The 17,867-nt window shown below is 36.0% G+C and overlaps 1 protein-coding gene across 1 annotated transcript in view; it reads left to right on the top strand.

The window, feature by feature from the left end:
- Positions 1 to 17,867, top strand: part of RHPN2 (rhophilin Rho GTPase binding protein 2) — a 31,207-nt gene that overhangs the window by 10,866 nt on the left and 2,474 nt on the right. The window contains exons 2-14 of the mRNA XM_064386868.1: positions 201 to 316; positions 3,445 to 3,573; positions 6,267 to 6,342; positions 7,414 to 7,491; positions 8,148 to 8,272; positions 9,195 to 9,361; positions 11,659 to 11,846; positions 13,232 to 13,388; positions 13,889 to 14,008; positions 14,105 to 14,299; positions 15,453 to 15,529; positions 16,261 to 16,407; positions 17,217 to 17,372. Of these exons, the coding sequence (XP_064242938.1) occupies positions 201 to 316; positions 3,445 to 3,573; positions 6,267 to 6,342; positions 7,414 to 7,491; positions 8,148 to 8,272; positions 9,195 to 9,361; positions 11,659 to 11,846; positions 13,232 to 13,388; positions 13,889 to 14,008; positions 14,105 to 14,299; positions 15,453 to 15,529; positions 16,261 to 16,407; positions 17,217 to 17,372 (1,731 nt within the window). The remainder of the gene's footprint in view (positions 1 to 200; positions 317 to 3,444; positions 3,574 to 6,266; positions 6,343 to 7,413; positions 7,492 to 8,147; positions 8,273 to 9,194; positions 9,362 to 11,658; positions 11,847 to 13,231; positions 13,389 to 13,888; positions 14,009 to 14,104; positions 14,300 to 15,452; positions 15,530 to 16,260; positions 16,408 to 17,216; positions 17,373 to 17,867) is intronic.

Here is a 17,867-nt window from a genome sequence, read left to right as displayed (position 1 = left end):
TTCATTACCAAGTTTGAGACAAGAAATACTGTTATTGATGTCAGATCATCATTGATGTCAAGGTAGCTAATTTGTATTCATACAGAACATATGCTTTTACCATTGAATTTAAATGAATCTTTAAGATTAATTTAAATTCCATGTTAGTCCCTCTGAAGTTTCTTCCAACACCAACAAAAAACTTGTTTTCTTAATTCTAGGGATGCAATCCTCTTGCCGAGACTGGACGAAGCAAACTGCAAAATCAAAGAGCTGTTCTAAACCAACAGATCTTAAGAGCAGTGAGAATGAGAGCTGGTGCTGAAAATCTTTTAAGGTACATGTCATGGTTTCTTAGTTTTCTTGCCCAAGCAAAAATTGTTTAATTTAGTTTTAATTTTGTGGAAGTCTCTTAGCTATTGTATTTTCTCCTTTTTTTTCCCCCCAAACATGCTACATCTCTTACTGTGGAATGATTTGTGAATCTCCCTGAATTATTTTCAAGCTGTGGCTCTACAGAGTCATTATTTACTTTCCAGTGCCCTTTCAGTACTGTGTTGTAGTAAATGAGCCACATGTTAGACTTGCTGACTTTGTTCTGCTTTATTGCTAGTGATAATGACAAGTGAACCTTGCTGAATACTGTAATGAGTCCCTTTTACTCCTCAAATCAAATAAACATATTGCCACTATGCTGTTGGCTTTTTCCAAGATTCTTTAGCTCTGTGCTGCATCATAGAAAGGACCATCCATTGCCTTCTTTCCTCTCTGTAATAATGATACAGGAGTAGCAGGGTAGCTCACATCTAATTGAGCTGAGTTACCACCAGCTGCCACCAAATTCTCCTACAGTTTGAGGTAACTTCATCTGTTACATTTTCTTAGGGTATGTTTTTGTATGTGGCTGTCCCCATAGGAATAGCCTTGTGTTGACCCTGCCTTAAGGCTGTTACATCCTGTGATCAACTCTTTGGCAAACAGTCTGTAGATTTCTAATCTTACACAGAAGAACTGAAAATTATCCCAATTCTCTTCTGCAGTAGCTTCCTGTAGTGTCTGTTTCTCTGCTAACAGGAGCAACAATGGGTCTTCAAAAAGAAAATCTAGTAAATATACTTAAAGAAGTGAAAATGCTGGATAAATTAAATTTTCTAAACTTGTCATTAATCAGTGGGTTGCCTGTTGTCTGTTACCTGCTTTTATCTCCACTCTTGCAAGAGATGTGACAGGTTGGAAACTTAGGTAATTTTAGCCTCTTAAGTGTGCTATGTTTTCTGGTAATTGACTTAAGGAGTGAGACTTACAATTTTACTGCCTTTTGTATGGTTAGCAAAGTTATGCCTGCTTTTGAAATGGAATACTTAATTCACTTAATATTTCTGCTTGTTGATTCAGGATGTTTTGGAAGGGTTAAAGAGGTGAGTGATAGCCAATGTGAAAACTGGTAACGTTTAACCTATGTATCCTAAAGTTCAGTTTCTGATGCCAGTATTAGCTGCTGAAAAACTGAAGTTGCTATTTACAGGAGTGGGAACTAAATCTACTTAAGAGCAGAAGAACAGATTTACTTTTAAGATTTTAGAAATCTAAAATGAGTTTACATCTGTTGAACTATTAAAACTTGCTATTTCTTTCAAAGAAGAAATTTTGAAAATAGCCTGACCACCAGACAGTTCACATGATTAGTTGTATCTACAGTCTCCTAAGGAAAAACGTAAACAAGCTTTATGTTTGCAGATTCTATTTGAATTTCATCAAGTTATAAAAGAAACAAACCAATTGCTGTCCACAAGAAGCCTCCTGGAGTAGAATTTGAGAAAAAACTGGAAATGCAGGTTCCTTTACTTTTGGCTGAAAGTAAGCACTAGGCTTGAAGGCCACGATCCACATAGTGCAAAGACTTTTGTTCTTAGAATTTCTAAAAGTCACCCTCTCCTTTTTATTGTCTTCTGCTCTGGAAGTTGAGCTAAAATGAAATTCAGTGTAGAGTTATGTAAATCTCAACAATATCACATTGCCCCAGTAGCTGTCTTTCACTGGTTGTTACTCAAAAGTATGTCTACAGTGTAAAAAACATGAAAAGGTAATCAGATTAAATTGACATGGATGTTCATAGTCATAGAGCAAATAGAGAAGTCAATTTGGATGGAACTTTGGGGTTTCTGAAAAAGATGTTAGAATCCCTCCTGTGGAGGATGGTAAGCTAGACCAAGCATGGAGCCTTAATATGTCACAATTAAAGTGCTTGTAGCATCAAAACTTGCCCATTTATCTGGGTGGTGCTGTCTTTATCAAGGAAGATCCACCCCACCATATGTTTGTCTCCAGTTTAGTTTATCAAGGCAACAGATGTTAACATTGCTTAATTTAAGCAATCCAAAGTATTCAATAAAGTACAGCATAGAAAAATCACAGATAACTCCTTTATAATATGAAAAACAAACTTAGAATTTTAATTTTGGAATAATTAGTTTTTCATCAAGGTGCTCCATAAAACTGGAGAACTACTCCAAGTGGGGCCTAGATTTATGAGATGGTTAATAAATATTTATGAAGGTGAATTAAAATAAAGGTAAATGCAAAATGCTGCAAATTTAAGTTTGCTATTGTCTTCAGATTCACTCTGACATAAGGGTACAGTATCTTAAGCATGGATACCTTTTACCTTAACCTCATAGCTGTGGATTTATAGATACAGGTGATTTAAGTATCTTGAAAAGATTAATATTCTAATGAAATTGTCAGTATAGAGATTCAGGTTAGAAATTGTGATACAAATGCACAAATAAGTAATCACACAGAAATGCTCAGGGGGTGTTAAATGCTAACATACATTGTGCTTGCAGTTCAAAGTGTTGCCATTTAAATACATAAATGGCAAAGGAAACAAACAAAATTATATTTACATCCAACAAAATCAAATTGTAGAGAAAATTGTCTTGTATTAAAAAGATCTGGTTGAAAGATACTTCTTTCTGTTATAACTTTTGGGGGACAGTTATTTTCTTTTATTCTTAAGATCAGACGTCTCAACAGAGCTTTATTCAGTTTATAAGGTGGGGAAGTCTCTGTTGAAGAATGTCTCCTGACTGCTTCCACCTTCACCCACCTATCTTCTACATTGGAAAAAAAAATCACATAAAGTAGGGCAGTGATTCTGATTAAGATGCTTTAGTTTTGTTGATTAATGTATCTGAAAATAAGCTTGAACCTTAATCATACATGGAAAATCTGACATATAGGAGATCTTCTGTGGCTGCATGCTATTATCTGGAAACAATCCCAGGCACTCTCTTGACAGAAAAACCTAATAAATTCTGAAACATGAGGTCTTGTAGCATCTCTTAAGGAGATAAAAAGAAATCTTAAAAATGCTGGGAATGCTTGCATTGGAGGTCGAAGGGGGTCAACAAAGCTTGCAGAAAACCTTTTCCTGAGCAATAAAAAATTCATGTGTCTCTGCAGAGCAACCACCAACAACAAGGTACGAGAGCAAGTACTACTGGAACTCAGTTTTGTAAACTCAGACCTGCAGATCTTAAAGGAAGAATTGGAAGGACTTAATATCTCAGTAGAAGTTTATCAAAATGCAGAGTAAGTATAAAGCTAAGTTATTCAATTATTAACAGATCTTCTGTTTACCCTTGAAAACAAAATTGTTTCTAGGTGAGTGTGAATGTTGGACACTAATCATGTGAAAGAGCAGAGAGCTTGATAGGAAGAGAACATACTTGATGGTGGATTTGTTGACTAAGGGTTAGTCTGCATATTTGTCCTTCTCTTGGGAAATGTGTGTGCCACTAATCCTTGGATGTGAAGTTCCTTTGAAGAGAGGAGAGAAATTGAAAGCTCTTGGGACTATACTGCAAGCAGTTGGCACTTAGCAGAATTTGCAGCAGTGGAATGGCTCAGTGCATTCTGGAGTGAGCAAACTTTGCCATATAGTAATATCTCTTCTCAAACGTGGTGCATTCAACAGTCCTCTCTTTAGCTGGAGAACAGAAACACAGTGCTGATCTGATGTTTAGAGCAGACTAGGTAATCTTGAATGTGTGCCCTTCAGTGACAGAAAAACACAAATTCCTTGGCTAAAGCAGGGGAATTTTTAGTAGATGAAGCTGGATTTTTTCCAAGATAATTTTCTCCACTTTGAAGAACACACTAATTTTTAAATTGCAATGGATTCCTCAAAGATAAAACTTAAGGAGTATTCATTGCCTGCATACTGAAATAATTTCTGTATCAGTTATATGTCTTGTTCCTCCTAAAACTAAAATATTTACTATTTGATCAACAGCAGCTCAAGGTACAAATTGAAATGTTTCATGTGATGGGGGTATAATTTTGGGTCCCTCTTAGCCCTGTTCTCAGTTAGGTGTTAAACTTCCAGGTGGATTACAAGGAATTCTTAATGTAAAAGGAAGAAGAACATTTCCAGGGAGGTAACTTACAACTAAAGGCTGACTTGATACAAAATATCTATTTTGTAGTTTTCTCAAACAGCAACTTGTACTAAACTTCTTACCCTCCACCCCCATGGCAAACTTTGACAGCTATTTAATGTGAAAATATTTTGGGGTTTTTTTGGTTGGTCTTTTTTTTTTTTGAGATTTGGGTTTCTTGTTCAAGATTTTACAGGTCTTTATAGAAGCATGTGAGCACAGAGAGCTGTGGAAATGAGAGCAGGGCTCAAGAAGAACAATTTCTTCTTCTAGCTAAAAAATACTAAAAATATTTAGATTCTCACTGGAGGATGAGCAGTAGATCAAGCCCCAAGGCAGGCAGAAGCCTTGAGGCTGGACAGCAATATCCTTGTTATTCTCTCCTGATTCTACTTCCCCAATCTATTTTGAATAGTGTTTTGCCTTTCTTATTCTTAAGCTCTAAATGTTTTTTATGTTTCATCAGCTAAAATAATTATATTCCCTCTAACTGCTCTCCAGCCTTTAACAGTAAGTAGCTATTAATAGTTGTTGTGACCATTGTGCATGCAGTTGTTAACATAAGGTCACACCCATGGTTTACTGGATTAGCCTGTATTGTGTTAAAACAATGTAAGGGTTGGTCCTCCCAGTACTTGCACACATTTCAGCTTGATTGAGAAGGGTGATGCTATTTCTGCTCACTTCTGGAAATCCAGGATCTCCTCCCTAGCTGTTCAGTCCTCTCATGATGTTACCTCCATGGGTGTGGCACCTTAGCTGTGGGAAAAAAACTAAATTCACTTTCTTTGAATGACCAATGCTGATAGCTACAGGGGATGTGAATGGTACTAGAATGGATTAAATCACTAAGTTAGGATTTCTTTCCCACATGTCTCACTTCCTTTTGAGGAAAAAGTCTTGATGTAATCTGTAGTAAAAGTGTTGAGGTTTCTTTTAAAAGCCTCATCAGAAATCAGATCATTTGCACCACTGGAAATGGTGTTTTGGCTCTCTATCCTGGAAGTCCTTTTCAAGCTAGCAGAGCCACTTTCTGGTTCATCAAGGACTCTGGCTCTGCTTAGGAAGCTGCATTCCTACTGCCACTCTCTAAAGATAGAATTTTCACCAGTAAGAAAGCTGGTTTTGCTGACAAGACTGTAAATGAACGTGGGATTTTGTAGTTGGTAATGGAATGCTCTAAATAATGGTGAGACATTCAAAAAGTTGTTTTCAGGAAAAATGAAAATATTAGTGAACTTTATAATTGCTTTATACTGATCTGTTAAATCTACACAACCAACCATGTATCTGGAAGCAATTCTGACCTTTTTTAAAGTCAGCTCTCATCCTTATTGCCCTGTGATAGGTTGACTTGTCTGGAGGTTAACACCTAGCATTTTCTAGAAGCTAAGTAGTTCTTGGACTTGCTGTTCCTAGACCTTTCTCTGTGAAAACTTTGGCTGTGCTTCTCCCCACGTGGCACACGTAACTACTACATACAAAACCATTGGTAGCATGTAAAATACTGATTATATCTACTAGTACTTAATATGGCTCTTAGTGTGGCAGATCTGCTAGCAGCTGAGGAGCTAAAATGAGGGAAGGCAGCCTTTGAGAGTCTCCTTTCCTTTGCCTGAAAGAAAAGTAGGCTTAAATGGAAAAAAAATGGCAGGCAAGTAGTTTTCTTCACTCTCTTCTTGAGAAGTACAGGCTATTAGGCAGATTTTCTTGTGCAGGAGGGAATTGTATACTTTTCTCTTTACACCATCAATGTATGAACTTCCTGTAATCAAATAAAAAAAAAAGTAATTATAACAGAAGTGGAAAAAAAAAAAAGTGAATCTCTTTGGTTTTTTTCCATAGAGAGACTTTCAGTATTCCCTTGGTACCTCTTGGCCTAAAGGAAACCAAAGATGTGGACTTTACACTCCCCCTCAAGGTAAATTTTACATACACGTTTCAGAATGAATAGTTAACAGTAATAACTTCCATTTCAGATTTGTTTAAAGAAACAGAAGTAATTTAGGTACAAATTATTTTTTGTTTTGTCCTAAGATCAAGATCATGACATGTTAAAAATTAACTACCACTGATTTGGGTCATTGCTCCTACCTAATTAGGACAAGAAGTCCAAAAATGTTATAAGAAATTCCATTTTGACGACAGAGTTAAATCAATGAATAAAAATTCCTTTCATGGTTTTGTTTCTAATAAGAGTATTGATTACTGATGTAAGTGTGAGAGGAAGTAGTAATGAAGGTTTTACTCAGCATAATGTAGTGATACACCAACTTACTCTAACCAGGATAGCTCAGTGGAGAAGCAGTGTTGGAGCATTAACTCTGCTTGTTTGTTGTCTAATGTACTTTGCTGGCTGCTTGAACCATCCTCTGTATTTTCTGTACTTCTGTGTATTGTGCAATACAGATTTTTAGCTCAGAGTAAACCATCTTGTATCATTGTAGCATTTGTCTCTATTTTTAGTTCTGTGGGTTAAATTCCATGGTCAGATCATGGTACTACTTCATGTCATTGCAGCTTTGTTATTTTAAGTGGAATTGCCCTAGTGTAGCTCACAAGAAGTTGACAGTTCCTTTCTGTTAACAAGTTTTTATGGTCACTTGATCCCCTTGTTGTTTTAGATAACACGGTTTGTTTGTCCATTTCAAAACCACTGAGTGTTGTTGTTTTAAAACCAATTGGAGCTAATGTAGCAGATGTTTGGTTCCTTTACATCACAGTGAAATTTGTCTGAGATACCAAATCCTAAATCTACTGTCTTGCTGTAGTCTCATTGTTACATGTTCACTGAAAGGGAGTAGATGCTGTTCAAATCACAACTGAATCAATTTTGTACTGTTTATAACTGCAGAAAAAAACCAGTTTTTAAAAAAATATTTTATTTATTTTATTTTATATTTTATATGTATCTATAACATATAATAAAATATATATAAAATATTTATATATATTTTAGATGTTCCAATTTTATATTTTTTTTCTCTTTTAGGACTTTATTCTGGAACATTATAGTCAAGACAGTTCAGAATATGAAGATGAAATAGCAGATCTCATGGATCTGAGACAAGTAAGTTCAAATATGGTTATACTAGGGGGTCTTTTAATATACATTTGTAAATAACATTTGTATGGAACCAAAATATGACGTCTTTACTTTGAGCTTACTCTATACTCTTATTGACTTCGTTTCTGAGACATGGTGCATGAATGTCCATTGTCCAAGAGCTTTACATTCTGAGTGAAGAAACAGATGAAATTCTGCAAAGTGATTGAGCTATTGATGTAGCTTTGTAAACTTTGTTAATCAAAGACTATTTTTTATTTTAAAGTATTTTAAATTTAGCAGGGACAGTGTTAAAGTGGATTAACCTGGCAAAATATTATAGTAGAAAGGTTGGTATTTCTGACTGTTGTTTGTTTCCTGTACTATGCTAGAAACATAAGCCTTCTCTAGCTTTCATGAAATACCTACAGTCTTTATTTAATTAACTTTGAGACTTGCCAAACAGATTCTGTTTGCTTTTTTAAAGGTTGTATGCTGCTTGTGTGCAGCTGAAAAACTTTTGGCATGAATCCATATGGCTTTAAGCTTACTGTTCTCAGATTCCACACATTTCTATGATATGCAGAAGTCCAAAGGAAGCAGAGCTTTATCCTTGGGGTTTCAGTATTCACCCTGTAACTCAACAGAATGCACTCAATTTTAATCTGTTGTTCTTCAAGGCCTGCCGGACTCCTAGCCGAGATGAAGCTGGCATTGAGATGTTGATAAGCTATTTCCTGCAACTTGGTTTTGTAGAAAACAGATTTTTCCCACCCACCAGGCACATTGGAGTTCTATTTACATGGTAAGTGTGTAGTTCATGTTTCTCTTTAGTCTTGTTTTTCCCCCAGAACGTTTGGAATAATTAACTATTTTTTAATCTGAAGTATGTCAGTGTGTGTCTCCTCTTGAATCCCTGCAGTGTGTTGTCATATTTGTTTTTTTAAGTTAAGAGTAAACCCGAATACACTCTTTACATGCTTAGAGTGAAACCATTGGCTAGATTATTATTTGGGCTAAGGTTAGCACAAGGGTTAAAGAGAGGAAATAATCTTCATTTTGGACAGCTACAGATGTTTCTGAATTCTGAACCTAGGTGTACAAAATGAGGACAAGGAATGGGGTCAGACCTTAGTTCCTTTCCTTCAATATGTTAGGAAGACCACTTGGGCCAGAAGAGAGAAAGGAGCAACATATTTTTTTATAAGGGAGTATTTACTATATCTGTGAGCAAAATTTGACTCTGAATTCAAAATTTTTATTTTATATAAAAAAGATGACTTCCATGTAGCCAAGAGAAACTGTTAAATTTCCAGTGAGAACTGCAAATAGAAACTTTAAACACAAGCAGTAGAGGATCTGACCATGCCAGTTGATCTTTGGCAGCCTCTAGGTAGGAGAGTGTAGCAGCACATTTGGATACTGCCCCAGTATGCTCTCCACCTCTGTGATGTTTTATGGGCACTTCTGACTTAAATGTAATGAGCTTATGGAGGCACTGCTGTAAAACCTGCTGAAAACTGTCTCAAATAAAGCTGTTTCCTGGATTGGTTCATTCTGTGGATTATCCTTGTAGAACATAATGGTGTTTCTGTTCCCCTTCATTTTCACTGTAGCAGCACAGTTAATAATTCCACTAGTCATTCAGAAAAACAGAATGAAAGTACTTGTTTTTTTTTAATGGACTCTGATAATCTTAACACTTCTTCTAATATTTGTTTCCCAAGGTATGATTCCTTCACAGGTGTCCCAGTGTGCCAGCAAAATCTGTTGCTTGAAAAAGCCAGTGTTTTATTCAACATTGGAGCTCTCTACACACAGATTGGAACAAGATGCAATCGTCAGACCCAGGCTGGACTTGAAAATGCTGTTGATGCTTTTCAGAAAGCTGCAGGTACGCATCTTAAAATACTGGAAAGGTCTTCACACAAATGTCCCCAGTGTCATAGAGATTTCTGCATTCTGATGTCATAGAGATTCTGATGTCATAGAGATTTCTGCATTTTCTACTGGCCTGATTACACAGAAAATGGGGAATATGGGCATTCAGGTAGCCTGGTGAAGAGCTCAGATGAAACTTTAAAACCTGGAAGTGCAGTCTGAACATGCAGATAAGATAGTGAATGCTGTGGTTAATGATTATTGAACTGCAGTTCAAAGGTCAGAGTTACTGCAGTAGCATTAACTGCTTCATTCCTTGCTTCACCAGCATAACTTCTACCTCAGTGCTGGCAACTTGGTGTCAAATCTGTACAAGAGTGACACGTTTGATAAAAACCCTTAAGCCTAGTTTTCCATATGAGGGTCTTAAAAATTAATCTTATTTTTACCTCTGGTGAATGTTGCAGTTCATTGGAAGTTGACTACCTGTTTTCCGTAGATTCCAAAGGCAAACAGGTTCAAACTAATCAATTTCTGTCCCAAGCAAGGAGAAATAGAAATTCTAATAAAGGGAATCCTTTTCCTTGAACTAACATGTTATAAAGTCTTTTGTTTTCATTGGGGGCTTTTAAATAGATTTCTGATTTGTTTTGTAAGTATCGTCTGTGCTACATGTAGTATTTAAAGACATGTCCTTTGTAATTAATATGTACTGTAAGATTTATTTCTGTACTAATATCTGTGACTGTTGGTTTGCAGTGCATGGGTAGCTTTATCAACTAAAAGCTGTGGAGCACAGAGTTGAATTTTCATAAGTTCTCTCCTTTGAATACATAGCTATCAAAAAAAAAGTGTAGTATTTTTCACACATATTTAAAATAAATAAATAAATTGTTTTTCAACCTTTGTATTTAATCTAAAAGAAATTTCATTACTTGGGAAATTTCAGTACTTGGGAAATTTCTCCATTTTACTGCTGCTCCTTCCATTTTGCAAATAAAAAAATCACTGCTTTTCACTTCAACATGTTTGCAGAGCAGAATTAATGCAAAACTGGAAAGGTGTTGTTTGCTACCACAGTAACCTTTGCAGGGCCTCAAAGCAACATGCTCAGGAGGCATTTCCTTGTACCTGTGCATGGTGCTGTAACACTGCATTTGTTGGCAGAGGCATGATACAGAGTCTGTTTCCCAGTACTGAATGGAAGATGTTGCACAGAATTTATCCTCAACATAAGCAGAAATACATTGAGAACAAAAAACACCATGTTTTTTTTCCTCCTGTACTGTAGTCCCTTTCAGTAGGGCACTCCATCCATACTTGGGATATGCCTGGTAAATTTGGGATTAATTTTTTTAGTGCAAAAAGGTAGGGATGGCCATGTTTCAAATCTGTTTAATGGCATATTAAAAATTCAGATATGAGTGTATGTAACATGGAAAATCAAAAATCACAGACACTGTTTAGTGGGAAAATACTGCACAACATGGCCAGAACTAAGTGTGGTGGTAAGAAGTAAGATCACAGAAGCTGGAATATTAAAAGGCAGAGGCCTTACTGTTACACTTCTGCAGGCCTGTCAGCATTAGCAGGCTAGGAGAACTCACTGAACCAGTCTGGTGACATGCCTGCTGAGGGTTATGCTTCCATCCATGAAACTGTTACTCAGTATTGCACTACAGTTAGTGTTTGCTTTAGATTTGATATATGATAGCAATTACTAATGTTTTGGTGGAACCAAATGTCTACAGAACAATCTTATTTTTACCCTATTAAATATATTTATATATCTATAAATAAAAATTCTAGTTAACAGGCATGGATCAGAGCTTTCATTGGGACACACAATACACTTAGCAGCATCTGAAAAGAAGATTAATATTTAATTAAGTTTCTATGTTTATGTCTTTTCCTTTATCATCTCCTTAAAACTGTGCAGTTTTTTCTCTTTTTTTGTCCCCTGTGTAAGCCATAGCCTGCCTCTCCCATGTATAAGTCACATTCAGTTCAGCACACTCCTGTGGTCAATCACAAGAACTTTTACAAGCAAATCTGAAGGCAGTGCCCTCAAAACTTGCAGTTTCTGTTGCTCCTCAGAAGTGTAATTTTGACAGCTGTACTTGGGGATGGTTGATGGCAATGCAAAGCAAAACCTGTAGGTCAGTCTAAGTTCTTAGGCACCAAGAATTCCTTCAGATTGCTGTAGTGCAATACGAGATATCCTTTAAATCTTAATTATTCTGGTACATACTAGAATTAAGTTCACTTGTTTTTCTTTGCAATGCTGACAAAACCATTTTGTAATTGCAGGAGTTCTAAGCTACTTAAAGGAGACCTTTACTCACACGCCAAGTTATGACATGAGCCCAGCTATGCTGAATGTACTGGTGAAAATGATGCTTGCCCAAGCTCAAGAGTGTGTTTTTGAGCAGATTGGCCTTTCTGGAATACGCAATGAGTTTTTCACACTAGTAAAAATGACACAGGAAGTTGCCAAGGTAAAATATGAGACTTTAAATCTAGTCTATAAAATAAGTGTTTGCAGTGCTGTGTTATTACCTGCCGCTTTCAGTAATATTATTATTATATAATATACATACTATTAAATATATATACACACACTATTATTATATGTGTACTGTTATATATGATATTATAGAATATTAATATTTATTAAATTTAAATGTTAACAACCATTACTGGAAACCAAAAATAACATGGGGCAGCTCACAAACTAGTTAAAAGCACAAGCTTTCAGAAGAGTAAATCGTGAACAAAATTTAAATATTATTCTAGAGTTGTTACAATATATTTAATTCATAGTTCATGGAGATGAACAGAAACAGGCAGTGAACTTGCTGAAGGTTTTTAACAAGCTATTTATGTTGGTCTTTCAAACATACGAATTTCATCCACAGAACTACATATAAAAGGTCACAGGATATTTGTGTGGTTCCCTGTTAAGTATTGAAAACAGCATGTCTTGTTTCCCAGCTGCTGAAGGGTATGCAAACCAAAAAATCTTTTGGATTAATAAAAAAAATAGCTAAATTGTAACTGAGGGAGGGACCTTTACAAACAGAGTCAAGTTGGTACCTGCAGAGCTGTCTTGGAACTTGCCAGAAAATGGTGAGATAGGCTTGCCCCAGAAGGTAGTGTTAATACTTGATTGAGGTATGTACCAAAAAATAAGAATGCCATGAAGATATTCCTCTGCTTTCTCAGTTATTTCAGAGTAGCAGACACAAAGGTGGCTCCATACAAGAAAAACAGGCAAAGCCTTTTATACCAACCCTGTAAAGCCACTGTGACATATCTGTAGGATTGATCAGCTGCAGGGGAAAGATTTTTTGATTCTGTCAGTTGGGAGTAGTTTGATCCACTAAAGCAGCATTCAGTGTTTGGGAAAAAAAAACCCTATTTGAATAAATAAAACTATTTTATTTCCTCTGTGTAAATGATAATATCCCAGTCTTAACCAGACCACACAAACTTAACACTATGTTTGATGCCACAGTTTCAAAGTGTAGCAAAAATCTACTGTTTGAATATGCTTCACTCTTTTTTTCAACTGAATTAATGAGCTATATTTGTAAATTAAGACCTGTTTATTATATGGCATTTTTATTTAACTATGAAGCCATATGGTATGACTGATGTAGTCCATCTGTTCTTGTACAAAATTGATTTCTTGTGAGGGAAAAATCAGAGAAGACATTTCAAATTTTTCTCCAAACTTAATTCCAATCCATCTTAACCATATTTTCCCCTTCTTTGATGTGATTGTGTATGAAATTGTCTTAGCATGAATATGACACCCCTTGCTTGAGTTCCTAATACCTCATACTAAGTTCTAATACTTCAATTATTTGCTTTATTTTAGGTGGGAGAGGTTTACATGCTGGTTAACACTGCAATGAATCAGGAACCAGTGAAAGAGAATATTCCCTATTCCTGGTCTAAGCTGGCACAAATCAAGTCAGACCATTACAAAGCTCTGGCACATTACTTCACTGCCACCATTCTGTGTGACCATGAACGTAAGAATCATACTTCTTTATATGTTCATATAAATAAAAATAATTAACACAGCTACAGTTACAATTTGGTTTGTGAGTAAATCTTGGAGCCAAGAACTTTGGTGCTTTAATCTATGTTAAATTCTGGTCATTTTCCCCTCTCAAATTTGAAAATAACCAGAATTTAACATGCTCTTTTTGTCTTTTGAGAAAAATGTAAAAATTCAGTAAACTAACTTTCATAGAAACAAAAGAAATGTTATATATCCTTTATATACTACTACTAAATAGTTCAGATTTTATCAATATGTTTTGGCATGTAAGTATTACTTGCATATTATAGATGATAAAAGCAAAAACTTGAAATTCTTATTCATATATTTATGTACAAGTATATAAATATTTTACTGCATTGGGAGAGAATGTAGTAATAATTCTCAATAATAATTCACAATAATACACCTAAATGAACAGGAGACCAAGAGAAGTGTATGGTTAATGTTTTTTACCCATTATTACAGTGCAGCCTGGTGATGATGAAGATCAGCAGGAGAAAGCCTTGTCCCAGCTGTATGACTGTGTGCCTGAAGGGCTGATGGTTCTTGCTGTTTTAAAGGACAAAGTTCAGAGAAAACAACTAGGTAACTGCCACTTTCACACAGCTCCTAGGTACAGTTTGAAAATTGCCTGGTATTTATTGTCTGTGGATGACAAGCAGTGGTTCTTGATGTTTGCAGGGAAAGCGCATTTACGCAAAGCCATTGTTTACCACGAAGAAGCTCTCAGGGTCTGTGGGCTCTGCAAAAAGCTTCGCAACATTGAGGTTCTCCAGGAGGTTCTGACAGCTGCACATAAACGGTCACTTCTCAAATATGCTCAGCAAGAGACAGAAGATGACTTCCTTAGTCTAATTCAGGCTCCAGATATACTCTGTAAGTGTACACAGCTAGAAATAAAGGATATCCAACCATAGGCAAATATGCAAATATGGTTTCATGTGGATTGGCCTTTAATTTATATATATATATCAATACATATTATTATATGTATAATAATATATATATATATATGTATTTCATACAGAATATAAATAAACTGTACATTTGTCGAGTTCCTGTTGTAGTTGAGATGGAGACAATACAAAGCAGCACTCCATTTTCAGAAGGCTTCAAGCCTGTTTTTGTTCTAGCATGCATGCTTTTTATACATTCTTACAAAGCTCATAAGTTTACTCTTTATTCATTGGTCAGAAGAGACAAACAAAGTGCTCATTGGAATAGACATGTGCAGGTTTCTCTTATTTATCCTTCTTTCTTTCTTGTTTTCCCTGTCAACAACCTTGGTAGGACATTCTTTCAGAGGTAAACATGGATCCTCTTTTCTAATTTCTCTTTGGCTCACAGAAGTCATTGTAAAACCTCTTCCACAAGTTCTGATTTCTTACATGTTTCCTCAGTCACAGATCAATATATTTTGGTCAGTTTATTGTAAATTATTTTGTTAGAACTGTTTTACAGTATTTTTATCTCTAGCAACACCGTTTTTTGGGGTAGATAACAATGGTGGTTAGTTAGTCACCAAAAAAAGCTGGATTCTATCTTGTGAGCTAGAAAAAAATGGGGAAACTTGAAAAGTTAAAATTATATGGGGGAAAATTACAGTAACTGTTTCTTGAGCCTGACTCTTGTACTAAATTGGGTTGTTAACTCAATTTGACTGCTGTTTTTTTTGGTTTTTTTTTCTACCTTAGTCCAGCTCATACTACATTTTCCTCTTTGGATGCAGTAGGAAACTATGAGTGCTGGTTTTAAAAACTTCTCAAAGACAAATAAAATAAAGATGGGAATAGCATAATTTTATTCTGAGGGATTTTTTTTCAAGTTTTCCATATTAATACTGTGAGCTCTGAAGACATTTTTAAGGCAGTTCTGATATCTAACAAAATTCCACAAAGATTAATTTTTCCACAGCCTAGTAAGAATTTAGGACAAATTCCTATGTAGCTTGGAATGCAAGAAAAATAAATATTGATGTGTTTTAACTAATACTTAAAAGAAACTTAATTTTGTTTTCTTTTTATTTCAGCTAAAACAGAACATAAAATAGAAGCAATTGCTCCTCAGTTTTCCAAGGTGAAAGTTAAAGACTTCTTTCACAAGCTGGTATGTAACAACACACTGATGCTGACCAACCTCTGCCATTTTGATAGCAGCAATAAATTCACTCTTAACATGAGGGAAGGGACACAAGTATTTTAGCCTGAAAAAATGATCCTGTAATAATTTAGTTTTTTTCAGAAGCTATTGTAGAAATCCCTCCTAGCTTTAGAGGTATAAGTCAACTTGAGAGAAGCAAAGAAGTGCTATTTCTGTATGGCTTGCACAACATTCAGTCTTGAAAACCTTCATAAAAGTCCCATGAAGTCTCAAGAGATAATTGCACACAATTTAAGGGGAGGGAGTGATACCTAGTTTGTGGAGACAGGCATGCAGAACATGTGACTTGCATGTGACACAGACAGTCTTTCAGCTGGCTCTGTATGTGTCAGTGAGCAAAAGAAACTTGGGAATATGGTTAGGATCAGAATATGCAATGTTTCATGAATCAGTTTATCTCCTCTGACATGGAATAATACAGAACCTTACAGCCTCTGCAGCCAGAAGATCCTGCTCACCTTAACAGAGATCCTGGAACAACTTGGCAGTTGCCTTTATCCCACTCTGTGTGAAGTACCAACTGAACAGTCAAGAAATCCCTTTGCATTTCTGGGGAATTAGCTGGGAGTTAACCTGAGTAAAATCTACAATAGATGAGCTTAAAGCATTATGACTTACAAAAGCAGAAATGCTCACAAGTGACAGTAAAGCACAGAGTGCTGTTGTGTTCCCTGCAGGGCCCACTGACAGTGTTCTCAGCCAAGCAGAGATGGACAGCCCCACGGACCATTTGCCTTCACCATGAAGCAGGAGAGCTTGGATTCAGTCTGAAAGGAGGCTCACCAGTGCAGGTTTATTGTCTTGATCCAGTTTGTTCTGCAGCTGTAAGTATATTGGTGTGATGTGAACAATTTCTCTGCAGACTCTAGCATCAAAATGTACCTTTAGCTACTTCATACTCATGGATGGAGTATTTATTGAGTTCTATACATTAGGATAGTAAATTCATATAATGTGAATGCATTTTGAGTGCTATATATGCTGCAGATTCTTAAAGTACCCATATCCCCAACATCACATGAAACTAGAGTTGATTTCTTTCTCTGTTCATTTGTAAAAAGTCACAAATAATAAAAGCAAATGTTACTTCCTGTCTTACTCGGGAAGTTAGAAGGGATAAATACTGCAAAAGGTAGCAACAAGAATAAGGATCAGGAAGGGAATGCAAGGTGTAGTGTCTGCCTAAGGAAAGAAGGGCAAGAATATTTTATTGGCTTGTAATGTTGTTCTTCCAGGGAAAATTCAAAGGGATAAAGCAGCATGCAGTGAAAAGCAGTTTACTTACAGAAAAGGCAGAAGTAACCACAGAAATACAAATAAAAATAATGAAGAAAAAGAACTAAACACTGCAGAAAATGTCTTCTGGGGGACAACAGCATAGCAAAACCTAGGTTTCATTTACTTAAGGAGAAAAGTGAAAAGAACATAAAACCAGCCAGCATTTGATTATAGCAGAATCACATCAATGGTAACTCCAGAGGTAGTTTGTGTACTTGAGAAAGTTGCACATGGCTAGAGAATGGGTTTGTAGCATCGAAGAGTGAAATGCCTTTGGGGCAGATACTCTGTGATGGCAAAAACATTTTACATGTCTGTAATTCTGGATAATAACCTGTGCCAAATTTTTTGACAGTCAGCAGGCCTAAAAGAAGGTGACTACATTGTATCAGTTGGTGGCATGGATTGCAAGTGGCTCGGTGTCAGTGAAGTGCTGGAAAAATTGAAAAGTGTGGGAAAGGAGCCTGTGGAGATTGAGGTTATCAGTTGCCAGGATACAACAGCATCTTTGGTATGTAATGAGGCAAATTGCCAGATTTGATATGCTAGAGTTTTGTCACTTGCCTGCCTTCAGTTCCTGATTACAGTTTACTTTCCTGTAGTCAGATATCCCCCTCAGCCTGTGAATATATAAAGCCTTCAGATGTGTGTTCAGTTTTAAACCACCTGTTTAAACCACTGTGACCTAGCAAACTAAAGCACTCTGTCTGCATAAGAATGGTTGGGTGGGTGGTGGACTTTTTTGTAGTGCAGCTACTTAGATTAATTGCATGAAAAAATTCAAGACCTAGTTTATTAACTTGTCCCAGAGGGTGAAGGCATTACCCTCTTCAGCAGTGGAAAAACCACAATGAAACAATAATGGAATGAAATACAACATCTAAGACATGTTTATTTTCTGTCCATTGTTGTTTTGAATTATCTGTGGCTTTTATATTAGACCATGGATTATTTTATGTATTTTTCTTATTTTGGTGAACTTTTAACTGTCTAGTCAGTTACAAAG

This window comes from Passer domesticus, chromosome 12, assembly GCF_036417665.1.
Source record: "Passer domesticus isolate bPasDom1 chromosome 12, bPasDom1.hap1, whole genome shotgun sequence".
In the NCBI taxonomy this organism is placed as follows: Eukaryota; Metazoa; Chordata; class Aves; order Passeriformes; family Passeridae; genus Passer; species Passer domesticus.
This window is presented reverse-complemented; position numbering and strand designations above follow the sequence as displayed.